At 68.5% G+C, this 22565-nt stretch overlaps 6 protein-coding genes across 10 annotated transcripts; 2 read left to right on the top strand and 4 right to left on the bottom strand.

Moving 5' to 3' along the window:
- Nucleotides 1-97: 97 nt before the first annotated feature.
- Nucleotides 98-10063, bottom strand: CRTC2 (CREB regulated transcription coactivator 2). Its single transcript, XM_068169043.1, has 9 exons — nucleotides 9878-10063; nucleotides 5133-5234; nucleotides 4769-4887; nucleotides 2617-2676; nucleotides 1426-1494; nucleotides 736-839; nucleotides 559-588; nucleotides 309-388; nucleotides 98-177 (listed from the first exon to the last, which is right to left on the bottom strand). Exons 1-9 carry the CDS (start codon nucleotides 10046-10048, stop codon nucleotides 124-126), a joined length of 789 nt encoding a protein of 262 aa, XP_068025144.1. The 5' UTR covers nucleotides 10049-10063; the 3' UTR covers nucleotides 98-123.
- Nucleotides 10064-10781: 718 nt separating this feature from the next.
- Nucleotides 10782-14247, bottom strand: SLC39A1 (solute carrier family 39 member 1). Its single transcript, XM_068169070.1, has 4 exons — nucleotides 13725-14247; nucleotides 13096-13383; nucleotides 12401-12531; nucleotides 10782-11808 (listed from the first exon to the last, which is right to left on the bottom strand). The coding sequence occupies exons 2-4, from the start codon at nucleotides 13274-13276 to the stop codon at nucleotides 11182-11184; spliced, it is 939 nt and encodes a 312-aa protein (XP_068025171.1). The 5' UTR covers nucleotides 13277-13383; nucleotides 13725-14247; the 3' UTR covers nucleotides 10782-11181.
- On the top strand, nucleotides 14154-16553 carry LOC137457236 (cyclic AMP-responsive element-binding protein 3-like protein 4). 4 transcript variants are annotated; one of them, XM_068169069.1, is made up of 9 exons: nucleotides 14154-14644; nucleotides 14766-14949; nucleotides 15104-15180; nucleotides 15284-15361; nucleotides 15440-15546; nucleotides 15653-15721; nucleotides 15810-15885; nucleotides 15979-16075; nucleotides 16169-16553. In XM_068169069.1, exons 1-9 carry the CDS (start codon nucleotides 14540-14542, stop codon nucleotides 16411-16413), a joined length of 1038 nt encoding a protein of 345 aa, XP_068025170.1. In that variant the 5' UTR covers nucleotides 14154-14539; the 3' UTR covers nucleotides 16414-16553. The 4 variants fall into 4 exon arrangements, with proteins under 4 accessions (XP_068025170.1, XP_068025166.1, XP_068025168.1 ...); XM_068169065.1 differs by having other exon boundaries at nucleotides 14155-14644; nucleotides 15101-15180; nucleotides 15281-15361; XM_068169067.1 differs by having other exon boundaries at nucleotides 14155-14644; nucleotides 15101-15180.
- Nucleotides 16554-16667: 114 nt separating this feature from the next.
- Nucleotides 16668-18637, bottom strand: JTB (jumping translocation breakpoint). The gene is made up of 5 exons (XM_068169071.1): nucleotides 18159-18637; nucleotides 18015-18055; nucleotides 17813-17898; nucleotides 17611-17690; nucleotides 16668-16995 (listed from the first exon to the last, which is right to left on the bottom strand). The coding sequence occupies exons 1-5, from the start codon at nucleotides 18635-18637 to the stop codon at nucleotides 16839-16841; spliced, it is 843 nt and encodes a 280-aa protein (XP_068025172.1). The 3' UTR covers nucleotides 16668-16838.
- On the bottom strand, nucleotides 17850-21125 carry RAB13 (RAB13, member RAS oncogene family). Of its 2 annotated transcripts, XM_068169072.1 has the most exons (10): nucleotides 20893-21125; nucleotides 19782-19842; nucleotides 19623-19683; nucleotides 19403-19480; nucleotides 19230-19319; nucleotides 19065-19130; nucleotides 18883-18933; nucleotides 18754-18808; nucleotides 18015-18055; nucleotides 17850-17898 (listed from the first exon to the last, which is right to left on the bottom strand). In XM_068169072.1, the coding sequence occupies exons 1-9, from the start codon at nucleotides 21014-21016 to the stop codon at nucleotides 18033-18035; spliced, it is 609 nt and encodes a 202-aa protein (XP_068025173.1). In that variant the 5' UTR covers nucleotides 21017-21125; the 3' UTR covers nucleotides 17850-17898; nucleotides 18015-18032. The 2 variants fall into 2 exon arrangements, with proteins under 2 accessions (XP_068025173.1, XP_068025174.1); XM_068169073.1 differs by lacking the exons at nucleotides 17850-17898; nucleotides 18015-18055 and having other exon boundaries at nucleotides 18531-18808; nucleotides 20893-21120.
- A 165-nt stretch (nucleotides 21126-21290) lies between these two features.
- Nucleotides 21291-22443, top strand: RPS27 (ribosomal protein S27). The gene is made up of 4 exons (XM_068169074.1): nucleotides 21291-21391; nucleotides 21618-21726; nucleotides 21821-21931; nucleotides 22240-22443. The coding sequence occupies exons 1-4, from the start codon at nucleotides 21386-21388 to the stop codon at nucleotides 22266-22268; spliced, it is 255 nt and encodes an 84-aa protein (XP_068025175.1). The 5' UTR covers nucleotides 21291-21385; the 3' UTR covers nucleotides 22269-22443.
- Nucleotides 22444-22565: the final 122 nt, after the last annotated feature.

Genomic DNA, 22565 nt, shown 5'->3' on the forward strand with positions numbered 1-22565 from the left:
GCTGGATGAGGCCCTTTAGCAGCCTGGGCTGGTGGGAGGTGTCCCTGGGCATGGCAAGGGGGGGGTTGGAACTGGCTGAGCTTTGAGGTCCCTTCCAGCCCAAGCCTTGCATCCATCTGTGACTTACTGGATCCCAGGGACTTCGCAGGAGCGTGGCCGGGCAGAGGATGAGGAGAGCTGCGAGACAGGGAGCAGTGAGGCCAGGCTGGGACACTGCCCCCAGCACTGCGGTGGTTTGAGGGCAGGAAGCAGGCAGAGGGCAGGGGGACACAGGGGGCACTTCCTCAGCACCTTTGCTCTGCACTCACCTTCTTGGTGTCCCAGGGCTTCAGAGAGTGCTTGCTGTCGTCGAAGGTCTCTTCGATGGGAGGCACTTGGAAGGGGAACACTGGCAAGGAGGGGGGCAGAGGGTCAGGGTGGGCAGAGCAACAGAGCCCACCCTCACCTCAGGAATGGGGCACTATAGACCCCCCCCCCCAGCCCCCAGCCACCCTGGGGCCCCCATATCCCACTCTGAAGTGGGACACAGATCCCTGCCAGCCAAGGGCAGGCTCTCACCTTTATTGTCCACATCCCCATCCAGAAAACCTGCAAGAGAGCAGCTGACCTTTAGCAGCAGGACACAGGGGGCAGCAGCCAGCTGGGGAGCTGCTGCATGAGCCCAGTGCAGAGTCCTGCAGGGGTGGAAGGGCTGTGGGGGTCCTGGGGCAGGGGGAGGGGGGAGGGGGTGCTCACCGCTGCGGCGGCCGGGGGCTGCCACCCCCTGCCCGGGGCCCAGGTAGGCGTCCTGGGGGGTGGGGTTCATGACACTGGTGTGCAGGGCTGAGTCCGAGTTTGTTCTGTGGGGGGAGCCAAAGCATGGTCAGGGGGCCCTGAGCTCGGCCCTCACCCCCACCCTTCACAGCCCCCCCCCCCCCCCAGCTGCGCCAGCCCTGGCCCGGGCCCTGCCACCCCTCATCACCCCCCCGCCAGCCCTGGCCCGGGGTGAGAGGAGCTCCCCCGGGGCCCCTGGAGGGGGCAGAGGAGCCAGGGATGCTCCACCCATTGTGTCCCCAACGAGTTGGCTGAAGTGGAGGAGCGTGGGGAGGAGCTGGGAAGAGGCTGCTCGGCTAAGGACGCTGCTGGGACGGCACAAGGGGGACATTGTTCAGCTGCGGCGCAGCTGGGAGGCAGGAAGCTGCTCCCCCCTCCCCTGTCCCCAGGGGATGCAGCCCCCTCCCGCGGGGGGCCCAGGCAGGGAGCAACGGGCACGGCTGGCACAGGCCGGGGGGGGGGGATGGAGCAGGAGCTGCTGCCAGCAGCACCAGCGAGGAGCCAGCCCCGAGCCCTGCCTCACCCCGGGAGCCTCAGCCCCCAGAGTCACAGTGGCAGAGCCACAGCTCTCTGGGCTGGGGGACAGGGAGAGGGAGAAAAGGGAATCTTCACCTGTTGAGGGCCGAGGGCAGGCGGAACAGATGTCCCTTCTCCATGGGGAAGTTCCCCCAGGGCATGGTCCTGGGGAAGGAGAACAGCAGAGCTCACCTGGGGGGCGAGGGAAGGGGGGCACAGGGGGGAGCACTGCCTCACGGCAGGGAGAGCTGCCAGTGGGGAGGCTGAGGGTGGCTTGGGGGACAGCCCTTGGCGCTGGGCTGGCACAGCAGGGCCGGGGCCGAGCCAAGGCAGCTCTGTGGAAGGAGGCTTAAAGCCCTCCCGAGCCCGAGGTGAGGAATTTGCAGCGGGACTCAAGGGGAGAGGCTCCCAGGGCCAGCCCAGAGCCCCTGGTGCCCACTGGGAGTGGTGAGGGGACGTGACACAACCTCTGCCCTTGGGGCAAGAGCCACAGCTTTGGCCTGGGAGGTCAGGCAGGGGGGCAGAGAGGGGCCCCAGGCACAAGATGTGTGTGGGGCAAGGCCGCGGCGGCAGCGCTCCAGGCTGGCCGGCGCCGAGGCTCCCGGCGGGGGACAAAGTGCAAGACACAACAGCAGCCTCCAGCCAAGGCTGGGGAGGAGGGACACAAGGGACCCCTCGGCAGCTGAGCTGCGCTGGGCACGGGGCAGTGGCCCTGGGAGGGTGGCAGGGGCAGGAGAGTGGCCCTGGGAGGGTGGCAGGGGCAGGAGAGCGGCCTGGCAAACAATGAGTGACCTCCTGCACGGCTCCGAGCTGCGGCTCACAAGGACCTCTCTGAGCTCAGGGCACACTCAGGGCAAGCTTGGGGCACGCTGGGGCTTGGCCAGGCAGCCCTGTCCTCGCCTGCCCCCAGAGCCGAGGGCTGGAGCTGGCAGGGGCTCAGCTGCCTGGTGATTCACCCGGGCAGGAGCCTTCTTCCTGACCACCCCGCGGAGCCACCAGCAAAACCCCACCAGGGCAGGCAGCACCCAAAAATCAAGGCAGGAGGACGCCTCCCAGCCCCATTCCAAGCATCCCAGCACTTCCCAGCCCAGTTCCTCCCTGCAGAGCAGAGTGGGAAGCTGTGCAGGGGCTCCCAGCAGGGCTGAGGCTGCAGGGAACACGGCGGCGCCGGGCTCCTGCCAGCCTGCCCGTGGTGTGCTCCTTGGCACAGGGCACAGCCCGGGCTGCAGCGAGCCCGGAGGCAGGGGAGGCAGCAGGAGCCCAGCCAGGACACCTTGGGGGCTTTACCTCCTCCAGCTGGGCTCGGGTGGAGGGGACAGGTAGGTAGGTCCATAGGGAGAGCTGTCGATGTGAGGCTCGTTAAGGGCCAGCGGAGAGCCAGGGGCTGAGCAGCTGCTGTGGACACCTCCTGGGACCCTGCCTGGGAGTGGTGACCCCAAAGTGGCAGCAGAGGCTGCACCCTGGCAGGGCTGTGCTGCCATTCAGCCCAGGCCTGGCCTGGCTGGAGAGCTGGGGAGGGGAACCTCGTGGGGTTCAACCAGGGCAAGCAGAGGGTCCTGCCCTTGGGGAGGAACAACCTCCTGCAGCAGTAGAGGGGAGGAGGCGACCTGCAGGGAAGCAGCTCCTCAGAGAAGGGCCTGGGGAGTGCTGGGGGGACAGCAAGGTGCCCCAAGGAGGCCCCAAAGGTCTGCTGGGCTCCCCAGCTGCAGAGGGCCTGGGAGCTACTGGAGAGAGCCCAGGGGAGGCTGGGAAGCTGCTGGGGGGCCTGGAGCAGCTCTGGGAGGAGGAAGAGCAAGAGGCTGTCGGTGCCCTGCCAGGACCAGGGTGGGTTCAGGAGGTGATTCCCAGGGCTCCCCTCCCACCTCCCCAGGCTGGCATTCTGTGTGGCCCTGAAAAGATGAGCACTGGGGGTACCAGGAGCACTATGGGCACTGTGGGCATGGGAGGGCACCATGGGCACTGGGGGCACTGTGAGCACCATGGGCAATGTGGGCACTGCGGGCATGGGAGGGGCATCATGAGCACTGTGGGCACCAGGGGCACAGTGGTCAGTGTCGGTGCTGGGGGCATGAGGGTCAGTGTGAGCACTGGGGGCATGGTGGGCACCATGGGGCACCGGGGGCACTGTGGGGCACCAGGGGCATGGTGGTCAGTGTGGGCACGGGGGGCACTACGGGCACAGGGGGCAGGGGGGTCAGTGTGGGCACTGGGGTCAGTGTGGGCACTGGGGGGCACTTTGGGCACTAGGGGCACAGTGGTCAGTGTGGGCACGGGGGGCACTATGGGCACGGGGGGCAGTGTGGGCAATGGTGGGCACAGTGGGCAGTGTGGGCACGGGGGGCAGGGAGTCAGTCTGGGCACTGGTGGGCACTGGGGGACATGGTGGTCAGTGTGGGCACAGGGGGCAGGGGGTCAGTGTGGGCACGGGGGGCATGGTGGGCACTGGTGGGCACAGTGGTCAGTGTGGGCACAGGGGGCAGTGTGGGCACGGGGGGCAGTCTGGGCACAGGGGTCAGGGGTCAGTGTGGGCACGGGGAGCAGTGTGGGCACGGGGGTCAGGGGTCAGGCTGGGCACGGGGGGCACTATGGGCACAGGGGGCAGGGGTCAGTCTGGGCAGGGGTCAGTGTGGGCACAGTGGTCAGTGTGGGCACGAGGGGCACTATGGGCACGGGGGGCAGGGGGTCAGTGTGGGCACAGTGGTCAGTGTGGGCACGGGGGGCAGGGGTCAGTGTGGGCAGGGGTCAGTGTGGGCACAGGGGGCAGGGGTCAGTGTGGGCACAGTGGTCAGTGTGGGCACGGGGGGCAGGGGGTCAGTGTGGGCACAGTGGTCAGTGTGGGCACGGGGGGCAGGGGTCAGTGTGGGCACGGGGGTCAGGGGTCAGGCTGGGCACAGTGGTCAGTGTGGGCACGGGGGGCAGGGCTCAGTCTGGGCACTGGAGGGCATGGTGGTCAGTGTGGGCACGGGGGGCAGGGGGGTCAGTCTGGGCACAGTGGTCAGTGTGGGCACAGGGGGCAGGGTGTCAGTCTGGGCAGGGGTCAGTGTGGGCACGGGGGGCAGGGGTCAGTCTGGGCACAGGGGTCAGTGTGGGCACGGGGGGCAGTCTGGGCACTGGTGGGCACAGTGGTCAGTGTGGGCACAGTGGTCAGTCTGGGCACGGGGGTCAGGGGTCAGGCTGGGCAGGGCTCAGTGTGGGCACGGGGGGCAGGGGGTCAGTGTGGGCACAGTGGTCAGTGTGGGCACGGGGGGCAGGGGTCAGGCTGGGCAGGGCTCAGTGTGGGCACGGGGGGCAGGGGTCAGTCTGGGCACAGTGGTCAGTGTGGGCACGGGGGGCAGGGGTCAGGCTGGGCAGGGGTCAGTGTGGGCACAGTGGTCAGTCTGGGCACGGGGGGCAGGGGTCAGTGTGGGCCGCGGTGCCGGCCGGGCAGGGCAGGAAGGATATCTGGCGCACGTAGCGGCGCAGGGGGGACACCATCCGGCGCGGGTCCCGCTGCACCCTCTCCACCAGGCCGTGGTGCCGAGTGCCGCGGGCCGAGTCCAGCGCCGAGTGCAGGGGGCCCTGCGGGGAGACGGCGGCGTCAGCCCCCCCGGCCCGCTGGGGAGGGGGCTCGGAGCGAACCCCCCCGGGGCTGGGGCCCGGCAGTGGGAGTGGAGAGCGGCTCCTGCCCACCCCGCAGCCCTGCGTCCTCCTCCCCCGGTCCTGATGCAGCTCCTGACCCACACCCCCCCAGACAAGGCACTGGAGGTGACAGCCCCCAGCCCCCCCAGGGCCCCCCAGTGTCCCCCAGCCCCAGCGCTGCTCACCTGGAAGTCGTTGGCGCCGCTGCCGATCTGGTTGACGTTGGGCAGGGAGCCGCTGTAGTAGGGCCCCCGGCTGTGGGCCAGCCTCAGCTTCTGCGCCTGCAGCTGGGGCCAGGGGAGGGGGGGAGCAGGTCAGGGCGGGCCAGGGGCACCCCGAGGCGCTGGGCTGTGCCCCAGGGCATCCCCATCCCGGTGCATCGCCCCCAAGCCTTCCCTCCTGCCAGCCGAGCTTCAGCCTTGCCCCAGGGACGGCGCCGAGCCCCAGGCGAGGCTCATCCAACCCTGCCGGCCCCGGGGGCTCGCAGGGGAGCCGCAGGGGAGGGCTCCAGGAGCTGCCATCTCCCTGCTTCGAAGCCACCAAGAGCAGAGCAGGCCCCACAAGGGACTTTCCTCCCCTCGTGGGTGCTGCAGGGCAGGAAGGATGCTGAGCCCGGGCTGGATTCTGCAGCCACCACCCCCCTGCTGCAGGCTGCGGCACCCACAGCCCTGAGCTGAGCCTGCATCCCACCCCCCACAACTGCTGCAGCCCCCCCATGCCCACCTGAGAGGGCTCCCTGCCTGGCATGGCATGGCACAGCTCAGCACAGCAGCCCAGCGCTGCCCAAGGCCGAGGGAAGCAGCAAGGGCAAACCACAGGCAGGAGATAAGCAGGGGGAGGAAAACCCCCAGCAGGGCAGGGCCTGGGGCAGCACCGGCACTGAGGCAGCCCCAGAGGCTCCCTCCTGCCCCACAGCTGAGCTGGGCAGGGGCTTGCCCCCCAGGAGCAGGCTGCCTCACCCCACCAGCAGCAGCACAGCAGCACAGTGCTGCTCACATCCCAGGCAGGGGCATGGCCTTCATCACCCCAGGCCTTCATCATCCCCTCCAGCACAAGAAGTTTTCCCATCCCCCAGCTTCCCAGCAGGGAAGGAGGCTTCCCCTGATCCCAACCCACAAAGCCAAGGCCAAGGACACACAAACCAAGGTGGACCCCAGGGGAATCAAAGCCCAGAGGGTCCCCAGGGGGGCTCCCCCCACAAGCAGCCCCAGGCACAAGCACTCAGCAGTGCTGGACAAACCCAGGGCACAGGGGAGACAGAAGCACAGAAAGCAGCTTTGGGAATGGGCTGCAGCCAGGAAACCTGCAAAGTCCCAAGCTTAAGACAAAACAACCGAGGACAAACACACACAGGGGGGAAAAAAAAGAGGCAGGGAGCTTGAGGCAGCAGCTGGCTGCAGAGCACTGCAGGATTACTGCGAGGGGGTCGGGGCTTAAGGGTCTTGGGAGCCTGCTCTGCCCTCCCAGCAGAGGTCCCTGCGGAGCCGGCATGGCCACGGCAGGCAGAGAGCAGGCAGCCAGCCGCCGGAGAAACCCCCCAGGGGAGGGGAGGTGAGAAAGGGAACAGCCCAGGGAAGATGAAGAGGGAAAAGGAACAGCTCAGGGGAGGTGAGGAGGGAAAAGGAGCACCCCAGGGAACATGAGGAGAGAAAGGGAGCACCCCAGGGAACATGAGGAGAGAAAGGGAGCACTCCAGGTAAGATGAAGAGGGAAAAGGAATACCCCAGGGAAGGCCAAGAGAGAAAAGGAGCACCCCAGGGATGATGAGGAGGGAAAAGGAACACGCCAGGGACAACCAAGAGGGAAAAGGAACAGCCCAGGGAAGATGAGGAGGGAAAAGGAACAGCCCAGGGACGACCAAGAGGGAAAAGGAACAGCCCAGGGAAGATGAGGAGGGAAAAGGAACAGCCCAGGGACGACCAAGAGGGAAAAGGAACACGCCAGGGACGACCAAGAGGGAAAAGGAACACGCCAGGGACGACCAAGAGGGAAAAGGAGCAGCCCAGGGAAGATGAGGAGGGAAAAGGAACACCCCAGGGAAGACCAAGAGGGAAAAGGAACACGCCAGGGACGACCAAGAGGGAAAAGGAACACGCCAGGGACGACCAAGAGGGAAAAGGAACACGCCAGGGACGACCAAGAGGGAAAAGGAACACGCCAGGGACGACCAAGAGGGAAAAGAAAGAGCCCAGGGAAGACGAAGAGAGAAAAGGAAGAGCCCAGGGAAGATGAGGAGGGAAAAGGAGCAGCCCAGGGAAGATGAGGAGGGAAAAGGAAGAGCCCAGGGAAGACCAAAAGGGAAAAGGAAGAGCCCAGGGAAGACCAAGAGGGAAAAGGAGCAGCCCAGGGAAGACCAAGAGGGAAAAGGAGCAGCCCAGGGAAGACCAAGAGGGAAAAGGAAGAGCCCAGGGAAGACCAAGAGGGAAAAGGAGCAGCCCAGGGAAGACCAAGAGGGAAAAGGAGCAGCCCAGGGAAGACCAAGAGGGAAAAGGAGCAGCCCAGGGAAGACCAAGAGGGAAAAGGAAGAGCCCAGGGAAGACCAAGAGAGAAAAGGAGCAGCCCAGGGAAGGCGAAGTGGAGCTTGAGAGAGGCTGAGGCAGCCCCGTGATGGGAGTGAGGGCCCCCAGAGCTGGGCAGCAACCCCCCGGGGGCCACCAAAGGCCAGCACAAGCCGCTGGGGCGACAGCCAGCGCCGGCTCCTTGCCTGTGGACAACGACTGAGGTGACCCACGGGACCGGGACCAGCTCCCGGGGCCGCCGGTGCCGTGCGCAGGGAACAACCTCCCGGAGGAAGCGTCCCGGGGCAGGGAGTAGCGGGGAGGACACCGCCGCCGCCTGCCCCGGCGCTTCGCTGCTCATTAACCAACTGTTTGCTGTGCAAACACCGGCGGCAGGCTCCAGCCCACTCCCCAAGGATGAGCAGCAGCAGGTCCCCGCCTGCCGTGCCGGGGACGGAGGCTCCGGAGAGCCGCCGGCGGCTCCGAGCCGCTGCCCAGCCCGCGGGCACCGGGGCCGGCCCCCACCTCGCTCCCTGGGGGTCGGCAGGACCTTGTCGCCTCCCGTGACAGACCCCTGGGTGCGAGGTCACCGCTGCCTCGCCGGCCCCAGGGTGCCAGCAGGGTTCCTGCGGCCCCTGATGGATCCTGCTGCCCTCCTCTGCACCCCACGGAGCGCGCAGGAGGGTTCGGGTCCGAGGGCGCTGCCCGGCAGGGACCCTCCCCACCGGACCAGGTCGCTCAAGGGCACATCCGACCTGGCCTCGAACACCTCCACAGCTTCCCTGGACCACCCCCAGTGCCTCACCCCCGACTCCAGCCCAGTCTGAAGCCGTGCCCCCTCCTCCTGGCACTCCATGCCTCAGCCCAGAGCCCCCCTCCAAGGGGCTGAGGGTGGCCCCAGAGCCTCTCTGTGCCCCCAGCCCCTTCCTGCCGCTCGTCCCTCCCGCAGCGGGCAGGGTGGGCGCTGGCTGCCGGACCCTGCAGAGCCCCATTGCCAGGGTTGGCACAACCCCCCCCCCTTGCCAAGCTGCAGTCTGGGCAGGCCCTGGGCTTGGCAGAGCCCCGCGGGGGCCCAGAGGGAGCCCTGGAGGCACAAACCGCAGCCGAGTGTCCCCTCGGCAGCTTCCTCTGCCCAGGAAACCACACTCGGGGTGGGGGGGGGGCACATGGCAGCACTCCTGACCTCCCTGCCCTGCTGTCAGCCCCCTGGCACCCCTCCTGCCGCCCTCTGAGACACCCCCAGGAGACGACAGGAGCTTGCCCAGGGCAGCTTTGCCCACTCAGGCTCCAAGCCCAGCTGCGTGTAAGCACCTCCAGGGCTGCAGCATCTGCTGATGGGTGAGAAGCTCCAACCCAACCCCCTCAAGCGCTCAGGGACAGAGCCTCCAAGCCCCAGGGCTGGTGGAGGAGCACCTGGGCAGGGGAGCCAGGGGGCTGTGGCCCAGCAGGAGCCCATCCCAGAGCTCCCCAGGCCTGGGCACCTCCTCCTCCTCACCCCCCCCCCCCCCCAGGGGAAGAGGCAGTGAGAGCTCAGAGGAGCACTGGGGTGCCAGGCAGCTGCTTTTGCCACCTGCTCACCTGCAAGGGGAGGAGGAGAACAGCAGGAGCCAGGGGCCAGAGCGAGCCATGTGCAAACCCTCACCAAGGAACCCACAGACCAAACACATCAAAACCAACCCGGGGGAAGGAGAAGTGAGAAGCAGGTGGGCAGCAGAAGGAGCATTTCCCTGCGGGGGGGCAGGGGGCAACCTTCTCAGCCCCTCTGCAACCCCAATAGCCCAAAGGCAACCCTTGGGGGCAGGCTCCATCCACATCCATCTGCTCTGCGCCTCCAGAAACCTTCCCAGCCCCTTTGGGCACCTGCCTGAGCCCCCGACCCCCGACCCCTTGCTCATCCCCTGCAGCCCTGCTGCCCACCAGAGCTCCCTCTCCTCCTGCACCCCCTGAATCTCCCCTGAACCCCAAGTCGCTTGCGCGCCCCTCGCACCCCTAGAGCCCTTCCCACCTTCCACGGAGCCCTTCCCACCTTCCTCAGAGCCCCCCCAGCCCCCTCGAACTTCCCTGTCCTTAGGTCTCCTCGGCTGCCTCACAGCCCTCCTTGGCCGCCCGCGGCCCCCTTGGACTCTCACAGCCCCCGGCCCCTCACGGATCCCCCCGGATCCTCACAGCCCTCAGCCCCTCCAGGACACCCCACCCCCGCCCCAAGCCCCTCCTGGCCGCTCGCAGCCTCCCTGCATCCCCACGACCCTCCGGCCCCTCACAGCCTCCGCAGCCTCAAGCCCCTCACGTCGCCCCCGATCCCCTCGCGGCCCCCAGCCCCTCTCACTGCCTCCGAACCCCCCCGAGACGCAGACCCTCCCTCACGTCTCCCGCCCCCCCGGGCCCGTGGCGCATCCGGCGCGGGGGGGGGAGGCCGCGGCGTCGCTGCTCACCCGGGTGGAGCAGATCTCCATCATCACCTCCTCGAAGGCCGCCGTCTCCTCCGCCTGCCGCTGCTTCTGCAACGCGATTTTCTCGCTAAACTTCCGCGGGTTCGAAGCCCCGGCCCCGGCCGAAGAACCCGCACCGGGCCCGGGCCCGGCCCCCGCACCCGCCGCCGCCATCTTCCCTGCTCTGGGCCGCTCCGGCCGCCGCCGCTGCCGCCGCCGCGCGGGGCACGCTGGGAAAGGGAGTCCGCAGAAGGAGGGCTGCCGCCGGGCACCCAGGGCGAGCAGACCACAGCTCCCAGCATCCTCCGCGCCGCCTCCGCAGGGGCTGTTGGGAAACGGAGTTCTCAGCGCCTCTATCGACACCACCAGGGGGCGTCCCCCGCCGTGCGCTGGGCGGGACCGACTACAACTCCCCGCATACACCGCGCAGGGCAGCTCCTGCGGGGGCGGGGCTGTGGGCGGGGCAGCGCTGCCGCCGGGAGGGTGAACGGAGCGCAATGGAGACAGGCGGGGAGGGAGGGAGCACGGCGCAGCAGAAGGGCCTGGGCACACCCCGCACGAAACGGCGGACCCCAAGAGGACGACCCCAAATGGAGGAGCCTGCGGGGGGGGATACACACCCCTAGAATAAGGGGGCCCCGCGGTGGGAGGGCAGCCGGACGGGGCGTGGAGTCAGCGCTCGGTGGTGATAAAGATGGGGGGGTTGCAAAGCAAGGTTACCCCAAACATGGCTGGGAACAGAGGAGCGCCCCCTAAAATTGCGGGCGTGGAGAGGTGGACACCCACCCCTCATCCCCAGCAGCTGATACAGGCCTGGGGAGTGGGGGACACTGTGACCCCTCCCCAGGCACTGGCATTCCTCCTCAGTATAGTTCCCCCTCCCAGCCCCCAGCACAGGCAAGCACCATCAGGTTCAGTCCTTTATTTGCTTCATCCACGACCCCTCTCCGCTGGGGGGGAGTTGTCTGGGGTGGGGGCCAGAGCTGTGCACCCTGGGGCACCCATCTACAATGTAAAAGCACTTGTGGGTGTGTGGTGGGGGGACGATTGCTCACCCCCCCACACACAGATTCTGGGGTCCCATGGTGGGGGACAGCACCATTCCCCTTGTGCAGGTGGGGAAAAGGGGGCACGGGGCTGAGCCTCACTGGGGTGGGGGGATCCCCGAGGCAGATTTCCCCCCCCCCCCCCCCCAGCCCTGGGGTACACAGGGTGGGTGGGAACAGCCCCTGGAGTGGCACTTTGGTGACTTTGGCACAGAGATAGGAGGGTGCAGAGGGAGGATCCCCACCCCGGGGAGGGGCATCTCAGATCTTGACGAAGAGGATGGCAGTGACAAGGGCGAAGCCAGCAAGGAGCAGGATGACTTTGGGGACGCGGTGCTGGGGGACCCCCAGCTCCTGGGGCAAAATCTCCAAGAAAGTGATGTAGAGGAAGGTCCCAGCTGCCAACCCCTCCAGCACCCCCCGGCACAGCCTCTGCCGCGGCCCCGCGCCCGCGGCCACCACCGTCCCCAGCCCCACGCCCAGAGGGGACATCATGGCGAAGAGCAGCAGGCAGGCGGCCACGGCGGGGGTGCGCAGGCGGCCCCGCAGCAGCTTCAAGGCCAGGCTGAAGGCCACAGCGCACTTGTGAAGCAGCAGGGCCAGGCAGACCCTCAGCACAGCTCCATCAGCCTCCTGCAGCCCCAGCGCCAGCCCCTCCAGCACCGAGTGGAGAGCCAAGGCCAGCACCAGCAGCCCGGCCCGGATGGCCCCCCGGGCGCTGTTGGCAGCAGGTTGTGCCACGGGGGTCTGGATGGAGCCGGAGGGGAGCAGGGCTCGGGTCTCCTCCGACAGCACCGAGGGCTCTCGCTGCGCCAGCGCCACCTGCTCCAGCACCAGCACCAGGAAGAAGCCCATGGCCAGGATGAACTCTGCCAAAGGGAACTGCAGCTGTGGCGGGGGGGAACAAAAGGGGGAGGGTCAGGGGCTGCCTGCACCCGGGAGGGAAGCTGGACACGGCTGGCAGGAGGCCACAGGCAGAGGGAGGATCTTTCCATGAGTCACGGCAGGACACGAGCAGCCTCCTGGCTGGCCTGGCCCCACCGTCCCCTCCTGCCTGCTCCACCACCACCAGCTCAGCTTTGCCAGTTCCATCCTCTCTGGCCCCATCCTTACTGTCCCATCCCTGCTACCCCCATTCCCACTCTCCTCATCCAATCATCCCATCCCCACTCGCTCCCCTCACACCATCCCATCCCCTGCCCTCACTGTCCCCATACTCCCATTCCCACCATCCCCTGCCCTCACTGTCCCCTCCCCACACTCCCATTCCCACCATCCCTTCCCTGCTGTCCCTGTCCCCCTCCCCACCACCCAGTCCCTCCCATCCCACCCCCTCTGCCCCACCTTCCCCCAACCCAGCCAGAGCTGCTGCCCCCCAAGCCCAGTGGCAGGGACACCCCTGGGGCTGAGCGGGGGTCTCCCTGGGCAGTGTCCCCAGCGGGGGGGGAGGACCCAGGGCGGGGGGGTCCTGGGTGCTCACCGTGATGCGCAGCTCCTCCAGCGCCGCGCTGATGCTGGCCAGGTAGTCAGGCAGGAGGTCGAGCAGGCAGGTGCCCAGGAACACTCCGCCCGCGAAGCAGCTCACCAGGCTGAGCACCGGCCCACGGGGGTCTGCAGGGCAGGAGGGGGGGTGGCTGAGACCCCTGCTGAGATCCCCACCTCAGCCTGGCACCCTTGGGTCAGCCGAGCCCTTGGTGACAGCCTGGTCTCCAGCCTGTCCTCCCCGGATCCCAGAGATCCCCAGACCCCCACTCTGGACTCCACACGACAGCCCAGGCAACCCCAGGACACCCCCTCCCATCCCCCCCAGAGGCCCCTGGACCCCCCTCAGACTCTGTGGGACATCCCAGACACTCTCCCTGGGACTCAAGCTGGATGCCCTAGACCCAGATCCCCCAGGCCCCTCTGAACTCCCCAAACTTCTCAGACACCCAAAACTTCCCACTTTCCCCCCAGAATCCCCAGAATGCCCCCAACACCCTGTGCCTCTCGGGACCCCCAGCCCCCTGCACCCTGATTCTCATTGGATCCCCCCAGGACGAGAGCCTCGGACCCCTCCAGACTACCTGGGACAACCCTGACAACCCCAGGCTTCTGAAACCCACCGAACCCACGGAGTTCTCCCCGGACCGCCCCCTAGACCTCCCGTTCCCCCGGGTGCCAGCCCGGCCGTACCGGCGGAGCTCGGGGGCTGTCGGAAGCAGCAGAGCGGGGCGAGGCCGCAGGCGAGGGGCAGCAGCAGCAGCAGCACCAGAGAGCCCAATTTGACCTCCAGCCCGGGCGGGGGGCGCGGGGCCATCCCGGGGCTCCAGGCCAGCTCCTCCATCACGGTCCCGGTCCCGGCTGTCGCCACCATCCCGCCCGGATTCTGATGCGGGAGCTTCAACACCGACCACGGGAGAAGCTCCGACTTGTCGCCGCCGCCGCCTCGATCGAGTTTTGCATCCCCGGGACCAGCGGGAGCTGCGGCGGGACGGGGCCGTCAGAGTTGCCGGTGCCGCCTCCCGGCCCCGGTGACTCACGCACGCAACCTCCCCTCAGCCCCGGCACGGATTTCCCCCGGCCCGGGGACCTCAGTGCCGGCAATACCGCGGCAGGGAGATCCCCGGGCGGGGCGATAACCCGGGGGAGCAGTCCGGTAACAGCAGTGGACCGGTTCCAGGACCGGGATCAAGGATCAAGTATCGTAGGGGCCAGAGGGCCGGAGTTGGGGACCAGGATGGAGTCCCTATCCAGGTCCCTGATACCGGTTCCCGGTCCCCGTCCCGGTTCCCGGTGCCAGTGTCCCGTCGCCCCCCACTCACCGCTCTCCGCGCCGCGGCCGCGTCCCCGGTGCTCCGGCGGGGGGAGCCCTGACCGCCCGCGGCAGCCAATAGCGACGCAGAACGCTCTGTCCGTCCCGCTGAGTGACGTGAGTCGCAGCCAATAGGAAGCGAGTCCCCCGGGCGCGGTGCCGCTGTCCCGTGTCTGGCTCCGCCGGGGCGGGTTGGTTCCCCCTCCACCACCGTCGACGTCATCCCTTCCCTACCCAGGGGTCCCATTGCCGAGTCGGGAGCCCCCGTAGGCTGCAGCGAACCGGCGTCGGTCCCGGGGTCCTGGTTCCCCCGCAGAGCCTCTCGCTGCTGCTCCCCGGTGCCTCCTGGACACGGTACTGGGGCAGCGGCAGCCGCAGCCCCAGCTGGGCTCTCCCCGGTACGCCGGCCGGCCTCGTATGACCTCCCTTCCAAACACACTTCCCGGTCCCCGGTAGAAGAGGGAAAGCCCCGAGGCACGCCGGGGGCGGGGGAAGCCGGTGCTGCCTGTCGGTGTCAGGCTGCGGGGGTGGGACTTGGCTGGGCTTGCCCAGGATACCGGAGATCCTGGTGCGCGGCCCCGGCAGCGGCGACTGCGCAGCCCGCAGCAGAGCGGTGGCCGGGACGGCCCGAGGAGTGCCAGGAGCGGGGCGGGGGGGGTCACATCCCGTCCCCGCTGCACCGGGGCACGGAGCGGGCGGAGTGTCCCGCGGTCCCTTGCCGAGATCTGCCGGGAGCAGCACCGACAGACAACTCCCGGTCCGGAGGGTCCCCGGGCACCCAGCGCGGGGTTCTGCCCCCGCCCAGCTCAGCCCTCAGCCCGGGCGATGGAGCCGGAGGCCCCGGAACTCCCGGAGCCGCAGGAAGAGCTCTTCCCGGGCAGCATCTGCCCCGACCCCCCCTTCGGGGGCTGGCGACTCTCGGAGGATGCCGTGAGTCGGTGACGCGGGGGGAGCAGAGCAGTGGGGACCCCCCTGAGGGACGTTGGGGTCTGGGGGAGGGGGGGGGGGGGGCGACCCCATCCCTCCACCCGGCCCCTCTCTGTGTCCCCAGGACAGCAAAGCCGAGGAGCTGCTGCAGCTGGCGGCGAACCCCGATGAGGTCTGCGGCCTGGGGGGCCACCACCTGCCCTCCCCGGACGCCCCGCGACCTGAGGATCCGACCCCCACCCCGCTCTTCGAGGTGGTTTGCGACCTCAGCGCCCCCCTGAGCGGCGGCGTTGTCTCCATACAGCTGGGTCAGTGAGGTCGAGACCCAGGGCAAGGCTCAGCCTGCGGCGGGAAGGGCGCAGGGTCGCATCCTGCGGGCGCGGGGCAGGAGCTGAGCGACTGCCCGGCGTCGGGGCGGGCAGGACCGGGCAGGACGAGGCCTCCTTTCCCCCTCCCCAGCAGAGGACTGGCTGTGCCCCACGCTGCTCCCCGGCTCCTGCAGCATCAGCGACCTGCCCCTGCCGGCCCCCAGCCCCGCAGTGAGTCCCTGCTGCCCTTCCGTGTGCCCCCCCACACCCTCAGCCCCCCGGGGAGCCCCTTCAGCCCCCCCAACCTGTCCCCACACCTGTCCCATCGCAGCAGCTTCGCCTGACAGAGGAGGAGAAGAGGCTGCTGGCACAGGAGGGGGTGATGCTGCCCAGTGCCCTGCCCCTCACCCAGGTGGGTTGGGGGCCTTGGGGGCGGTTGGGGGGGGGGTTGCCATGGGGCAGAGTTCAGCCTCAGACCCTCCCTCCTCAGGCTGAGGAGAGGATTCTGAAGAAGGTGAGGAGGAAGATCCGCAACAAGCAGTCTGCCCAGGACAGCCGGCGCAGGAAGAAGGAGTATCTGGATGGGCTGGAGAGCAGGTGGGTGCTGGTGGCAGCACCAGCTGGCACAGCACCACCACCAGCTGGCACAGCACCCATGCCACCAGCCACAGCCCCTCACTTCTCCCCATCTCTGCCCGAGCAGGGTGGCTGCGTGCTCGGCCCAGAACCAGGAGCTGCGGAAGAGAGTCCAGGAGCTGGAGAAGCTCAATGGGTGAGGAGGCATCGTGCCAGGATGGGGCACGGTGCCAGGGGGAGGGAGGGGACATTCAGACAAGCAGCTGCCACCCTCTGCCCCGCAGGTCCCTGCTGTGGCAGCTGCAGGCACTGATCAAGCAGACGTCCAACAAGGCTGCCCAGACCAGCACCTGTGCCCTGGTAGGGTGGCACATGCATCATGATGTGCCCACCAGTGGCCCCCCACCCCCTGGCAGCACTCAGGGACACTCAACCCCTGTCCCTCCCTGGCAGATCCTGCTCCTCTCCCTGGGCCTCATCCTCTTCCCCAGCTGCAGCCCCTTCCGCTGGCGGCCGGAGGGCAGCCAGGGTGGGCAGAAGCCCACCGGAGGTGAGAGGGGGGGGCTGCAGGGGTCCTGGGGGGGCACTGGCTGGAGCTCCCCCACCCCAGCAGTGCCCAGCTCGGTGTTCCTTCTTCCCACAGTGATTTCCAGGCACATCCTGACCCAGGGGGAACTGCTGGGACCAGCTGGAGAATCCCAGTCCCCGGTGCCAGGGTGGCTGTGGGCAGAAGCGCCAGGACCAGTGGCTGCCATGGAGGATGGAGCTGGAGGGGGGCACAGGGGTGGGGGGCTCCTCCCTGACAGGGAACTGGGCACCAACTCTTCAGAGCAGGCCACCCCAGGGGATGTGGGGACAGCAAAACAGGGACATGGGGACGAGATGTGAACAGGCTGCAGAGAGTAACCCCCTCCCCCCGGGCTGGGGGGCAGCAGGGGTGACACAGCCCAGCCCGGGCAGAGAGTGCCAGCTGTGCCCCTTGGTGAATAAACCCAAGCCTGCTCTGCACCCCAGCCATGTGTCAGAGGGTTGGTGCTGCCTGGGGTGGGGTTGTGAGCGACAAGGCTTGAAGGGAGTGCCAGGCTGGTGGCACAGCTGTGTCACTGCCACCCTCCTGGGCACAAACCCCAGCACTGCTCCGCTGCCAACCTCCAGGCTTTATTACACATCACCTTCCCGGGCACCCCTCAGCAGGGCACCCCTCAGCCAGCCCCCAGGACACCCTGGTGGCACACAGGGCAGGGCCTGCCCCCAGGCACCCCTCTTGCCGCTGCTGCTTGGCTGGCAGAGGCTTGGGGGGGTCAGGGCCCTGCTTAGATGGACTCCAGCTGCTTGCGAACCTTCTCCAGAGCCTTCCTGTCCAGCACCCGCTGGCGGCACACCACCAGCACGGCGAAGAGGGCAGCCACACACATCATGGTGCCCACGAAGCGCCAGAAGATGTGAGCCTCCATCACGGCCGAGCGGCACCTGCGCCCGGGGGAGAGTCAGCGACGCCCCCGGCCCCCAGCCCTGCTGACCCAGGGCCTGCCCACACCTTCATAGGGTTGGGAAAGGACCTCAAGGCTCAGCCAGCTCCAGCCCCCCTGCCACGGGCTCGCACCACAGCGGGTTGCTCACAGCCACCTCCAGGGATGAGGCTTCCACCACCCCCCCGGGCAGCCTGGGCCAGGCTCTCGCCACCCTCATGGGGAACAACTTCTTCCTCACATCCAGCCTGAATCTCCCCACTTCTAGTCTTGCTCCATCCCCCCTCCACCCAGTCCTATCACTCCCTGACACCCTCCAAAGTCCCTCCCCGACACCCTCCAAAGTCCCTCCCCGACACCCTCCAAAGTCCCTCCCCAGCTTTCTTGTAGCCTCCTTCAGATCCTGGAAGGCCACAAAAAGGTCTCCTGGGAGCCTTCTCCTCTCCAGCCTGCACAACCCCAACTCCCTCAGCCTGTCCTCACAGCAGAGCAGCTCCAGCCCTCTGCTCCTCCACCTCGTGGCCCTTCTCTGGCCACCTTCCAGCACCTCCAGATCCTTCCTGGAGCAGAGGCTCCAGCCCTGGACACAGAGCTCCAGGTGTGGGGGGGGTCTCACCTTTTGAAATCATCTTTCTTGGAGGTGGCACAGGTGACCTTCTCGACGAACCCCGTGGGCCTGCACTCCGTCATGGCCTTCTGCAACCCAAAAGGAGCTGCTAGAAGGCTGCGGGGGAGGGGGGGGCAGGATCTGCTACCCCGACCCCGCCAGCCGCGGGCTGGGCACGGGGAAGGGGCCGAGCAGCACAGCCCAGCCTCACCGTCTGGAAGCTGGAGCACCGGGAGCACTCCTGCACCACCACGTAGTCCTCCACCTGCCAGCACTGCGTGGCCGTCACCGGGCTCGCTGCGGGTGAACGAACGGAGGCTGAGTAGGGGCCCGGCCGGGAACCCACGGAGTCCGCCCGGGAGCTCAGCGGTCCCGGACTGCCCGCGCCCCGCCGAGCCCAGACCTGCACTCACCCGACCGCTTCTCGTCGTTCACCGCCATCGCCGCCGCCGGCCTGCGGAGAGAGCAGAATCGCTGTCAGGGCCGCGCACCGTTACCGGCCGGGCAACGATTTCCCCCCCCTCCGGGCTCGGCTTCACCCTCGACCGCCCGCTCACCGCAGCCCGCAGAGCAGAGCGCCCAGGACAGCGTAGAAGACGCAGAACCGCGGCCCGAGGAGGCCCTGGGGCCCCATGGGCGCAGCGGAGCTACCGGGCCGGGTCCTGCGTCTGCGGCGGCGCCGCCATCCTGAGCCGCGGGAGCCGCCGGGAAGCGCCGCGAGGGGCGGGGCCCCGTGCTGGGGGTGGGACCTGGGCGGAGCTTCGGCGCTAACCCGCAGGAGCGCAGCCTGATGGGGGCGTGGTTTGGCTTTGCCCCGCCCCCGCGCATTCCCCACCCCCCGGCCCCGTGTCCCGCGTTCCTCGCTGCCGGTCCCGTCCGTTCTCGCCTCCCCGCCCCTCGCGGCCCCAACACAGACACCGGAGACGGGGCAAGGCACAAGCTGGGCTTTATGGCACAAGGTGTTAACTGGGGGGGGAGGGTCAGCCCTGGTACCACCTCCCCCAGCCAGTCCCGGAACCGCCCCCGCGATCTGCATCGTGTCGGTTCCCCGACCCCCAGAGAGGCGCCCGCGCTGCACCGGGGCAGGCAGGGGAAGCGGTGGCGGCGTGGCGGGGGAGGGTGTCCGGTGGCTCTATGCCAGGGAGCATTTACCCCCGGCCTTCCTCGCGGGGCCGGGCTCCAGCAGGGGCCTGCTGCCGCTGGGGGCCTGGAAAAGGGAAGGGAGCGGGTCAGGGGGGGGGCGGGAGCAGGGGGGGTGTCCCCCACCCCGGCCCCACTTACCGCTTTCCGGGAGGATTTCTGCAGGATGTCTCTTGCCAGCATGCTGAAGGCCTAAGGAGCGAGGGGTGACGGTCAGCAGTGACCCCTCCCAGGGATTGGGACCCCCCCCCCCCACGGGGAGAGAGAAGTCTCCCCGGCAATGGGGAACCCCCACCACCACCTCTGCCCTCCCCCCACCTCACCTCCTCCACGTTCACGCTGGACTTGGCGCTGGTCTCGAAGAAGCGGATCCCGTGCTCCTTTGCCAGCTGTGGGGACAAGGGGACCCCCCCACCTTTGATCTGGGTGCCAAAAGAGGGGGGGCAAAGCCCACAGCGCCCCACACCCACCGTGCCTCCCCCCCCTACCTTCTCCGCCTCCTCGTGCTGCACCTTGCGCTTGCTCTCCATGTCGCACTTGTTGCCGATCAGGAGACGCTCGACCCCGGCTGAGGCGTTCTGCAGGCAGCAGAGGATGGGCAGGACCCCCCCCAAGGACCCCTGTGTGTGTCCCCCCCCTGCCTCAAGTCCTGCCTGCTCACCTCCTTGATGCTCTTCATCCAGTTCTGGATGTTTTCAAAGGACTTTGCATCAGTGATGTCGTAGACCAGGATGATGCCCTGCCAGGACAGTGAGGTCAGCAGGGCAGGGACCCTCTGCTCCAGCTTGGGGGGGAGGGGAAGGTGTGTTTTGTCCTCAACCCCCCCTCCCCAGAGCTGCCCCAGCCCTTTGGGGTGCTGCTATCCCCCCTCCTTGCCATACCACAGCTCCACGGTAATAGGCTGTGGTGATGGTCTTGAAGCGCTCCTGTCCTGCTGTGTCCCTGTAGAGAGGCAGAGCGGGGGGGGGGATGAGGGTGGCTTGGTATGAAGTGAAAAGGGGTCCCCAATTCCCCCCCCCCACCTTGCCCCCTTCACTCACCAGACCTGCAGCTTGATTTTCTTCCCATCGATGTCCACTGTCCGGATTTTGAAGTCGATGCCTGGGAAAGAAGGAAGGAAGGAGAGGGGTGGGGGGATGGGGGGGGTGTGGATGCTGGGGCTGCACCCTCACTGGGAGGGGGCTGCCATAAACTGCTCCACTCCCAGCCCCAGATCTCCAGCTAACCATCTGGCATCCCGGGAAAGGGGAGGGGGAGCAAAGTCCAGGCCTGGCACTGGCTGTGGTGGGTGGGAGGGGGTCACTGGGGTCCCCGAGCCTGCTGGAAGTGGCATTCCTGCTGGATGGCATCACCCAGCACGGCTGCTGGGGGCAGAGGAGATGGACGGAGCTGCCAGACCCCCTGCTTCATCACACCAAACAGCCCCCAAGGCTGGAAGAGACCCCCCCCAAAAAACTTCATCTCTGTCTGCTCGACCCTGTTTCAAGAGGCTGAAGTGGAGGAGGAAGGGCTGGAGGGAGACAGAGGATAGTGGGGAGGAGGGGGAGCAGTCCCGGGGGGCTGGAGCCCCAGGACGGGAGGATGCTGGTGGGGCTCAGCCTGGCCCCCGGGCCGGCTGGCAGCCAGCGTGTCCGTGCTGGAGCTTCTGGTCCGGGCCGTGCTGGGGCGGCTGCGCCCAGCTCAGGAAATGGCTCCAGCAGCGCGGTGGAAACTCAGCAGGAGGAGGAGGAGGAGGAGGAGGAGGGCAGGACGGTGAATGCCGGGGTCCCGGGCGGCGCCGAGCTGTGGCCGGCGGAACCGTGCCACGCCAGCTCCCGTCGTGCTGCAGCCGCTGGAAAGGGCTCAGCCCCGCCGGTCACCGGGCGGGACGAGGCACGGAGCTGCCCCGCGGCGCAGCCACGTCCCCGGGGGTCGCTCCCAGCGTCGCCCCCGGTTCCCCAGCCGTCCTGCCGGGGTGGCAGGCAGGGAGGGAGAAGGGTGGCGAGCGACGGGAGCCGTCCCTGCCGCCTCACTTCTGGCCCGGCCGCCTCGGTGGGAACCCGAGGGGAGGAGGGGGGAGGGGGGGGGCTCCGCTCCCGGGGGTCGGAGCTCCCGGTGGAGGGTCCCGGGAAAGGGGGGGGGGGGGGGTCCCCGGGGGCGCTGCTCACGCACCGATGGTAGAGATGTAGGTGCTGGTGAAGTTGTCCTCGGCGAAGCGGATGATGAGGCAGGTCTTGCCCACGCCGCTGTCCCCGATCAGCAGCAGCTTGAAGAGGTGGTCGTAGGCCTTGGCCATGGCCCCTCCGCCGCCACCGGGACCCGGCCCGGCCCGGCCCCGGGCCCGGCCCCGGCCCGCCCCCAGGCTAGGCGGGGACTCGCCCTGAGCCCCGCCCCTCCGCCGTGACGTCACCGCTCCGTGACATCACCGCGGGGACCGGTCACGTCACGCCTTCCCTCGCCGCGGGCGCCTAGCCCACGCTGGCGGCGCGACCTTACCAACATGGCCGCCCTCCTGCCCTCCCTTTCCCCCCCGAGAGGCCTTCCCAAGATGGCGGCGCACGGCGGCAGAGCCTCACTTCCGCCCGTGCGGGAAACCCCGCAGCGGATATAGCAGCGGCTACTTCCGGCGGGGCCCCTTTTCGGTCGCGTCTGCCTCCACGCCAACATGCCTGTGAGTACGGTCCCGGCCCCGGGCCGCCGCTCCGGCAGACAACGAGGCTCAGCGCCGCGCCGCGGGCGGGGAGGAGGGTTGGGAGGGGGGGAAGCAGCGGTGGGCGAGCCCGGTTGGCGGCCTGGCGGAGCCGTGATCGCCGCCATCTCCGCGGCGGGGGCCCCCCCCCCCCCAAGATGGCGGTCGGGGAGCTGGGCGCTCACCAGGCTTTCACCCCCCCCCGCAGCTGGCGAAGGATTTGCTGCACCCTTCCCCCGAGGAGGAGAAGAGGAAGCACAAGAAGAAGCGGCTGGTGCAGAGCCCCAACTCTTACTTCATGGACGTTAAATGCCCTGGTAGGGTCCCGGGAAGGGGTGGGGGGGGGGAAGCACAACATGTCCCGGGGTCCCTCCCGCCCCCTCCTCAGCGCTTTCCTCTTTTCCCCCGCAGGTTGCTACAAGATCACGACGGTGTTCAGCCACGCGCAGACCGTCGTGTTGTGCGTGGGCTGCTCGACCGTGCTGTGCCAGCCCACGGGGGGCAAGGCCAGGCTGACAGAAGGTGGGTGGCGGGGAGCTGGGGGGGGCGGGGAGCGGGGTGGGGGGGGCGGCTTACGGCCTCCCTTTATTCCTTGGGGGAGCCTCCTGGGGCTGCTCACGGAACCCGAGGCGGTCCAGATGCGAATTTTGTGGGCTGGGAGGTTAAAAAGCCGCTGGGTTGTGGGCGGTGTGAGGAGGAGGGGTGGCGAAGGCAGGGTTGGGGCTGGCCAGGCGGAGCGGGGGGGGGGGGGGGGGGGGGCGGCCGCCGCCGTTTCTAACCCTCCCCCTTCCCCTCCCCCCCGCGATGTTTTCTTTCTCTTCCCTCCCCAGGCTGCTCCTTCAGGCGAAAGCAGCATTAGGGAGTGTGGGGATGGCTGGCTGCGACTGCAGACCCAGCGCGGGGGGCGGCCCCGCGGAGCTCCCCCGCCCCGGTCCCGGCCCCCGGGGGTGGGGGCTTGCCGCGGAGGTGACTTCGGTGCTGTCCCTGCGGCCTCACCCCCAGCGCTGTCAATAAATTTTGGATAAAATAGCTTACAGCTCGGTGTGGTTTGGTGCTGCAGCTGCTGGCTGAGGGGCTGGGGGGGGGGGGGGGAGGAGGGGCTGGTTTTTATCTCCCCCCTGGGTACCTGAGTGATGGAGGGGGACAGGTGAGAGCT

Source organism: Melanerpes formicivorus, unplaced genomic scaffold (genome assembly GCF_026170545.1).
Source record: "Melanerpes formicivorus ecotype bairdi unplaced genomic scaffold, bMelFor1.0.p_v2 SCAF_164, whole genome shotgun sequence".
NCBI classification, from domain to species: domain Eukaryota; kingdom Metazoa; phylum Chordata; class Aves; order Piciformes; family Picidae; genus Melanerpes; species Melanerpes formicivorus.

Coding starts and splice junctions, on each gene's coding strand:
- CRTC2 (XM_068169043.1), bottom strand. CDS start 10,048: ATGGCGGCGGCGGGTGCGGGGGCCGGGCCCGGGCCCGGTGCGGGTTCT. Junction 2,677..4,768: donor CGCCGCTACGTGCGCCAGAT/ATCCTTCCTGCC, acceptor CGAGCCTCACAT/CGACAGCTCTCCCTATGGAC. Junction 840..1,425: donor CTGCCCTCGGCCCTCAACAG/GTGAAGATTCCC, acceptor CTCCCCCCACAG/AACAAACTCGGACTCAGCCC.
- SLC39A1 (XM_068169070.1), bottom strand. CDS start 13,276: ATGGTGGCGACAGCCGGGACCGGGACCGTGATGGAGGAGCTGGCCTGG. Junction 12,532..13,095: donor ACAGCCCCCGAGCTCCGCCG/GTACGGCCGGGC, acceptor CCTGCCCTGCAG/ACCCCCGTGGGCCGGTGCTC. Junction 11,809..12,400: donor TGGAGGAGCTGCGCATCACG/GTGAGCACCCAG, acceptor CCCCCGCCACAG/CTGCAGTTCCCTTTGGCAGA.
- LOC137457236 (XM_068169065.1), top strand. CDS start 14,540: ATGGAGCCGGAGGCCCCGGAACTCCCGGAGCCGCAGGAAGAGCTCTTC. Junction 14,950..15,100: donor CGTTGTCTCCATACAGCTGG/GTCAGTGAGGTC, acceptor CCCCCTCCCCAG/CAGAGGACTGGCTGTGCCCC. Junction 16,076..16,168: donor TGGGCAGAAGCCCACCGGAG/GTGAGAGGGGGG, acceptor TTCTTCCCACAG/TGATTTCCAGGCACATCCTG.
- JTB (XM_068169071.1), bottom strand. CDS start 18,637: ATGCAGATCGCGGGGGCGGTTCCGGGACTGGCTGGGGGAGGTGGTACC. Junction 18,056..18,158: donor GCTCTGCTCTGCGGGCTGCG/GTGAGCGGGCGG, acceptor CTCTCTCCGCAG/GCCGGCGGCGGCGATGGCGG. Junction 16,996..17,610: donor AAGAAAGATGATTTCAAAAG/GTGAGACCCCCC, acceptor CCCCGGGCGCAG/GTGCCGCTCGGCCGTGATGG.
- RAB13 (XM_068169072.1), bottom strand. CDS start 21,016: ATGGCCAAGGCCTACGACCACCTCTTCAAGCTGCTGCTGATCGGGGAC. Junction 19,481..19,622: donor CCTATTACCGTGGAGCTGTG/GTATGGCAAGGA, acceptor CTGTCCTGGCAG/GGCATCATCCTGGTCTACGA. Junction 18,056..18,753: donor CCCCGCGAGGAAGGCCGGGG/GTAAATGCTCCC, acceptor CTCTCTCCGCAG/GCCGGCGGCGGCGATGGCGG.
- RPS27 (XM_068169074.1), top strand. Junction 21,727..21,820: donor CATGGACGTTAAATGCCCTG/GTAGGGTCCCGG, acceptor TTTCCCCCGCAG/GTTGCTACAAGATCACGACG. Junction 21,932..22,239: donor CAAGGCCAGGCTGACAGAAG/GTGGGTGGCGGG, acceptor TTCCCTCCCCAG/GCTGCTCCTTCAGGCGAAAG.